The 7246-nt window shown below is 37.8% G+C and overlaps 1 protein-coding gene across 2 annotated transcripts in view; it reads right to left on the bottom strand.

Moving 5' to 3' along the window:
• Positions 1–6382, bottom strand: part of LOC122816772 (tetratricopeptide repeat protein 30A) — a 2782581-nt gene extending 2776199 nt beyond the window's left edge. The window contains exon 1 of one of the 2 annotated variants that reach the window (XM_044089788.1): positions 6181–6382. In XM_044089788.1, the coding sequence (XP_043945723.1) occupies positions 6181–6234 (54 nt within the window). In that variant the 5' untranslated portion in view covers positions 6235–6382. The remainder of the gene's footprint in view (positions 1–6180) is intronic. The other variant, XM_044089789.1, reaches the window with a different exon arrangement.
• Between the last annotated feature and the right edge of the window lie 864 nt (positions 6383–7246).

The following is a 7246-nucleotide window of genomic DNA, read 5'->3' on the forward strand; positions in this document are numbered from 1 at the left end:
CCCCAAATTATGAGCCAGAAGGGTTTATTTGGGGCACTATTGTAGAACAGTACCTTCCCAGTCGGTCTGTGCAGAAGTAGGCGTGCCACATGGCAAATAGCTGTGATGTCATATGCAAATGATGCATGACTGACTGACATGTAGATTTGATAGTGCCATCATGCATACATTGGCTGCAGTACAGAGCACAATGGGAAATTTACACTTTTCCTCAATGTACTGCGATCTTGGAGTTGGTATATTAAAAACATATAAAAAATAATAATAGCTTGGAGTTGTGGTGCTGTTGCTTTACATTAGGTAGCACTCAATGAATATTCATGTGACCTCTGAAGACATCAACATGAATATTCATTCTTTATTTGAACACTTCAGAGGTGTTGGTGGTAGGCAGGGTTTAGGCAGGACTTGCTAATGCGCACCTGGAGAGGTACTGTTCTACAACATCACCTAATTGGGTTACATATATAAAGGGTCTGGAAGGTGTTATCACAGATTTATGGAGAATACCACAAGGTCATGTGGTTGTAGTTAACGGTCGCATTGGGCAGTCAGGGCTCAAATTGGTATATAGTTATATATGTGTTATATATATAATATATACATGTGATAATGCCCAAGTCTCCAAAGGTAGGGTAGGGTGCTTGCTATTTAAACAGTGGGCTCCAAGTAAAATGTGAGTGATTGGGGCAGGAAATCACGCTAAGCAATTCACCATGTTTTTCTTTAAACCATTGGGATTCGGTCCCCTAAGTTATAATTATAATTAGGATTACAATTAAGATTGTGACCATAAAAATGTGCCATAAGTAGGAAAAAAAACAACAGATGGTGACTGGGGAATCCTTAAACAGAAAACAAATTGTAACATCAAAAAAATGGAAAAAAAATTAAAGACTCCAGCAAACACTTATTTGGTGCTGTACTCGGCATCTATCCTAAAAGACAACAGAATGTCATATCCGTGAATCCATGCAAAACAAAGTTAATGAAAGATATGAAACGAATAAATAAAACAGTTAGTGAAAACACTGAAAAGAAATCAGTTAAGATGCTACAATTGTCTAAAACAATAATCGGGGTGTTGCCATTGGATGTTTTAATTTTTTTTCTTAAATTCTGTTCCCCATACTAGGATTCAACTCGGCCCACAAGTGGTGAGCTCGCCATTCTCCTCAGGTATACTCCCGAGCTCTGTAATATATCCTGGTACAGCAGCACTCTTAACTGCGGACACCTTTCTTAACCTTCGCCAACAGCCCTACTGATTGAAAAGATTACTGTTTTTATTCTTTGTAAAGTATATTTCTCAGTAATTTTTTATTACCTATCTAAGACTGCTTTCTGAAGTTATATTAAGTGGTGTATGTGACGAAAGGAGATACTGCCAGCACAGCTAGCTGGAATTTTGAAAATAATTATATGTCACTTGTGAATATCAACATGATTTATATAAGATGCTTCTGTTAGAACTGCATTAGAACTGTATATCATGTGCATATCAAACTGATTTGTAGAGACGTGTGGTGAAAAGGTATCTTGTAAAGTGCTTGTGCTTAAAATGTATGCACAGTGTGCCCTACTGGAAGAGAACAGAAATGTACAGCATGCACTATTGTAACTGTTTACATGTATATGTTAACAGAGGAAACTGGAGGGCTAACTTCAGTCCAGCAAACTTTGAAAAATAACTGAAATTAGATTACTTTATTGCTAGGTCATAAACAATGGTATACTTCAATTTTCAATGCAGCAAGAGATGCAATGTCTGTAATAGGAAACTTTCTGTATTGTATTTAGGGTGAACTAATTACTAGTCTTGAAAGCATGAAGGAATGCAATTGTTTTGTGACTTCCAGCATCTGCCAGAGATCTCCCTTGTCTGTATATTTTATAAGTAGATGCGAGATACTGCCAGCTTCATCATTAGTTGTTTCACCTGAGAACAAGGAATCAGATGACAAGAAACTATGTCATTCTGCAAGCTATCCCAGCAGTAATATTGTAGATATTAACTTGAGAAGTCTCTTAGTGAGACAGAACATTCTGACAACAACAGAAGATCCAGTCACCACATCTGCCTTGCTCTATTAGTAATTTCTTACTTATATACAGTCAGGAATATAGTGAAGCTTAGCTTAGATATTTTTCTTTGTTTATTTAAGACTGTCCTGCAATGTTGTTTTAAATATTTCCTGTGGTTTTGGATTCTGATGTCACTGTGAATATATATTTAGTATTGTCTTGTTCTTTTATTATTAAATAAATTTAAACCTTTCATTGTGGCTGATCTGTGTACAGATATTTACGTTTTTGAGAGTACTTGCATATTTATTTGGTGACACTGTCTGGGCCACTCCTAAAAGCCTTGATCCTGGTTAACTACCATTTGTGTTAATAATAAGTAACATTGGACACCTTTTGTTAAGGGCTTTAAAGCACCTGATATGCAGTGACTGGTGGCAGTACTAACTACCTTACAGTCTGGGCAGAAGAGGGCACAGCTAGTGAACCTGTGCCAGCCTTTCTCAGGGGTGTGTGCGTGTGTGTGTGTGTGTGTGTGTGTGTGTGTGTGTGTGTGTGTGTGTGTGTGTAAAAATCAAACCTCAAAGTGTGTGTGTCAGCTACTTTGGCAGTAACATGAAGCACTGGTTGGACAAAGAGGGTGTGGGATGTCTTGACTTGGTCACTCAGCTGAGGTCTCAACTCTACCACTGTGCCAGTGGGGAGTCTTACTGCAGATCTGGAGAAGGAGGGAGAAACCATCCCCGGACTGACTGTGGTCTCCATGTGCTCTTAGGAAAACTGCACTTGATGCAGAGAGTTGCAGCTGGAAATACTGTACATGTACCTCTCATCCTCCAAGTGTACTTTCCCCATTGTTACCAGTGGTGAGGATTGAGGCTCCTAGATTACTGCTCGAGTAGTGGGTCGTCACAGCGTGCACACTATCTGGCCGTTATCCGCCCCCCCCCCCCCCCACACACACACACACAAGCACACACCTTGCTGTTTGGTTTGCTCCTGTCACCTTGAGATCGTGATTACTAGCTCCCTTAACTAAGAACACCAAGCAGATATCAATCCTTACAGGTTTGCCAGTCCATTAAAGACATACCGATCTGCAGCATGCTTCCTCTAGCCAACATGGATTACATTTTGCCTAACTTTATATAAATCCTGAAGCAGAACAGCCACCCAATTTACCCTGGCCTTGCTGCCTTCTTAACAGAAATAGAGTGCCCACTAAACAACTGAGCAGCAGAACCTTAGTAACAAAAAGGAAAAAAATATATAAACTAACTAACTATACAAACAAACCCTCTAGTGAAATCGTTGTACCTACCCACCTTGCCATTTAGTTACTGACATGTGGAAACTGTACTGGCTGATGATAGTTTTCTGCAGCTTGCTTCAGTGACCAAGTTTCAGTTTGTTTTATTTTTTAATGCTCAGTCCCTAATAACTAATTTCTTTACCAGCCATATTGTAGATTTTCCCATTATTATTTTTTACCTACACTCTCAGTGAAGGACTTGTACCTGTGACCATCCCTACCCCCACCTAATTTCTGGACATAATTTAATTGTAGAAGTCTGCCTAACTGGCACCATTTTTAAAATTCTGCTCCCCATACTAGAATCTAACTCGGCCCACAAGTGGTGTGCTCGCCATGTAAGACATTATCTCTACTTCATTTTATACTACTTAGCAGGTCTATCTTATGCAGTTCCAGTCAATGTGTTACTAAGATAACAACAATTTGGACAGTTCTATTACAACTGTGTTTTTGGTCAGTTATATGAAACAAAGTGATTGGTCGGCTTTCTATCACATATTCTACCACTGTGGACAGCACCAACATTTGTTAAAGATGTGTGTTTAGTGGGTTTCATGGTGTTTTAAGTAGCCTATTATAATCTGGGGTCTATATCACGTCATCGAATGCACAAGTGTTCGAATGACATAATATCGAACCGGGAAGTTGAAAATGCAAGAAGTACGAACACACAGAACAATGATTTTTTTCCCAGGGGAAAAAAAAAAAAAAAAAAAAAAAATCGCTGTTCCAGTACAAAAACAAAAAAAAATATGTACACTTTAAACTTAAACTAATGTGGGGGGCTGTGCCCCCCACACCCTCCTTACTTAAATATATACCAACTCCGAGATCGCACCACAGTGGAGGAAATAGCAAAGCAGCAAAATGGCCCACTGATTTTTTTCCCTAGGGAAAAAAAAAATCAGTTGTCCGCGGCTTCACTATTTTCACATTTCGAACGTCCCGGTTTGATATTACAGCGTTCGGCACCTGTGCGTTCGATGTCGAATTTAAAGTAAAATGTAAAAAATCAAGACATATATAAAATGTACATATATTCTTAAATATATGTATTTTTGTTTTTTAGTTATAGATTTATATTTATATGTATGAAATGTATATACAGTTTTCATATAGAATTTTTTAAATTGTTTTGAGTGCATCACTTTAATTCTGTAATTACTTGATCACATGATCACTGATGTGTATAAATAGGTGTTTCAGTAACTTTGTTTAAACACCTGAAGAAGCTATATGTGAAAGTGCTTGTGTTACTATTAAAGCTGAGTTGCAACAGACTTGTCTTGTACATTTGTTACTTTGGATTCATACAACAGTTGGTTCTGGAGCCACACCTTTGCTTATTTGATTTGCATTTGGACTTTATTTTTATTGCAAAGGTGTTAGGTGTTTGTTTGGGGAGTTTGTTTTGGTATTACATAATATCAAACAAGAAACAATCGTCCCAAAAGACATGAATATTGATTGGCATTCTGTCACAGCTAATTCGCCCTCCAATATCAATCTCTATGGCTTTACTCAATTAATCACAAGCCCAACACAATACACTAAAGACTTCAATCACCATTCCACGATGGATTGGATTCTAGTCTCAAACCCAAAAAACTTCCTCATGTACACTTTCTGTTTTGCTTAGTAACCATCTTCCCATATATGCCATCAAAGCAAATACCCAACATCCTAAAACACACTCACTAAAATCAGTTAGAAACAATCAAATATAGTCAACAAATACCTAATAAAATTTAACTCAATAAAATAAACTTGACTAATCAATAAAATAAACTGTACACCACTAAAACAACTACCCCTTAATGATGCAGTCCAATATGTTAATTCTATCCTCCTAAACATACTCGATACTCTAGCCCCCTGTACAAGCAAAAAGGGTAAAAAGTATACAACCAAATACTACATTAACCCGATGAAACAAAGAGATCAAGCCTGAAACAAATGGAAACAAAATAAAACTGAACAAAATCTTGTCTCCTTTAAAACACTCCACAACAGCATAACTAAATTAGTCAACAAAAGCAAAAAAAATCCTACTACTCACACCTTCAGCTGCAACATAAACACAACCCCAAAAATTCTAGCAATCAGTATCAGCCCTTCTCATTCCTGGTATAATCGAAGAACACTACCCTTCACCCAATATCCCACCATTTGTAATAGCAGAAAAATTTAACAAACTCTTTATAAAATCCATAGCTGACCTACTGACCACCAATACTAATACTACGCCCAGCCATTTACTTTCAACCTCAGACATTAATAACACCTCATTATTTAACCCAGACCCTACCAAGAACAACAATCAGAACCAATAAAAGGTAACAGGACCGCTTTCTCCTTTCAGCCCATACCCACATCAAGCTATAAAAAATTACTACTCAAACTAAAACCCTGCTCCTACTACTCTGAGTAATTGACCTTTTTTTATTTAAAAAATCGTATCTGCTGTCAAATCCTAACTTACATTACTGCTGAAAAAATATAATATGTCTGTGTATGTACCTAAATGTCTTAAATGGGGAGCTCTTCTCTCCGGGCTTCCGCTGAAAACGGGTTATGACTCAGTCGGACTATCCCGATTAACAAATATCAAATAAATAAAGAAATGATTAGCATAGTAGGCAGGGTGCTTGCTTACCTGCCGAAGAAAGCATATTGTATGCAATTCCTGCAAAAAGGAAATGTCTTCCTGCAGAAATCAAGTGATGCACTAATTTCAGGTGCATTTTCTCAGTTGTGTACTTTTAAAAAGCAAGTATATTCCATCACTTCAGCATTATCGCACAATTACCATCGTCTACCTTCTATATCCTCAGACTTACCAGTTTGTAAATTGTGGCTGTGTATTCACCATCCTTTATCTGAAGTCCTGCCATTACAAACCACGTACCATAAATTCTAACATGAAACAGGTTATAAACCCATAACCGGTCCGGTACACTATCCCAAATACGACACTACAACAGATATCAAAAGAAGATAGCTTCTCTCGCTCTCATGGTAACAGAACGGAAGTGAAAAGTTTGATGCGTACGGATACCGGAAATTGTGTAAGAGGTGGAGTGAAGTTGCTTTGTTTTGTGTTCAATATTGGGAGGTGTGCGATTTCAATTTTTTTTTTGTACGATGTTAGACTGATTTAACTTTATTTAGAATTATTATATTTACGTAATTTTATAAGGGATAGAGAGCATTTAGATTAGCATTTATGGTAGTAATGGAGAACGCTGAACTTTTGGGAGCAACAGTTACAGGCTCATCACATATGTAATGTTGCTTGATAACTTTTTTTTATTTAATTTAGATTAAGTAAATGGATAAGAGTTATAGAAGGCTTAGAAATAGCCTGATTTCCCCCTTGGAAGTGGATTTTTTTTTTACTTGTGTAACTTGATAAAGATATATCTGTATTGATAGGCACACACACACAAGTAAATTAGTGCAATGACAGCAAGCGAGAACAATTGCTTAATTCTGTTTTTAAGAGTCGGAGGTATAGAGGAATTAGGGACAAGTAGTTTAATAGGCAAGTACTAGGCTAGCTGCCGTTGCGGTACAAGTTAAGCTTAGCCAATTTCCCTTTTGTGCTGTAAGTAATCTACGCCATTTGATTGGGTTTATCTAGTCCGTTCATAGGTAGGTGCTAGGCTATTAGCCATAGAGCCTATATAAGCCTAGCCAAAAAGTAGACAATGTTGTTGTGTCTTTCGGCTCTTCCCGGTTACGGGTCGCCACAGCGGAACTCCGGTCCGCTAATGATTGGCAGTAGATTTTTACGTGCCGAGTTGCCGGCCCTGACGCACAACCTTCAACGAAGGTACGCCCATTCACGCATGTCGCCAAACAGAAGACGCTCTAGCTGAGAAGCCAAAAAGTAGACAATAATTA

Source organism: Protopterus annectens, chromosome 12.part0 (assembly GCF_019279795.1).
Source record: "Protopterus annectens isolate FY-2018-M chromosome 12.part0, PAN1.0, whole genome shotgun sequence".
Lineage (NCBI taxonomy): Eukaryota > Metazoa > Chordata > Ceratodontiformes > Protopteridae > Protopterus > Protopterus annectens.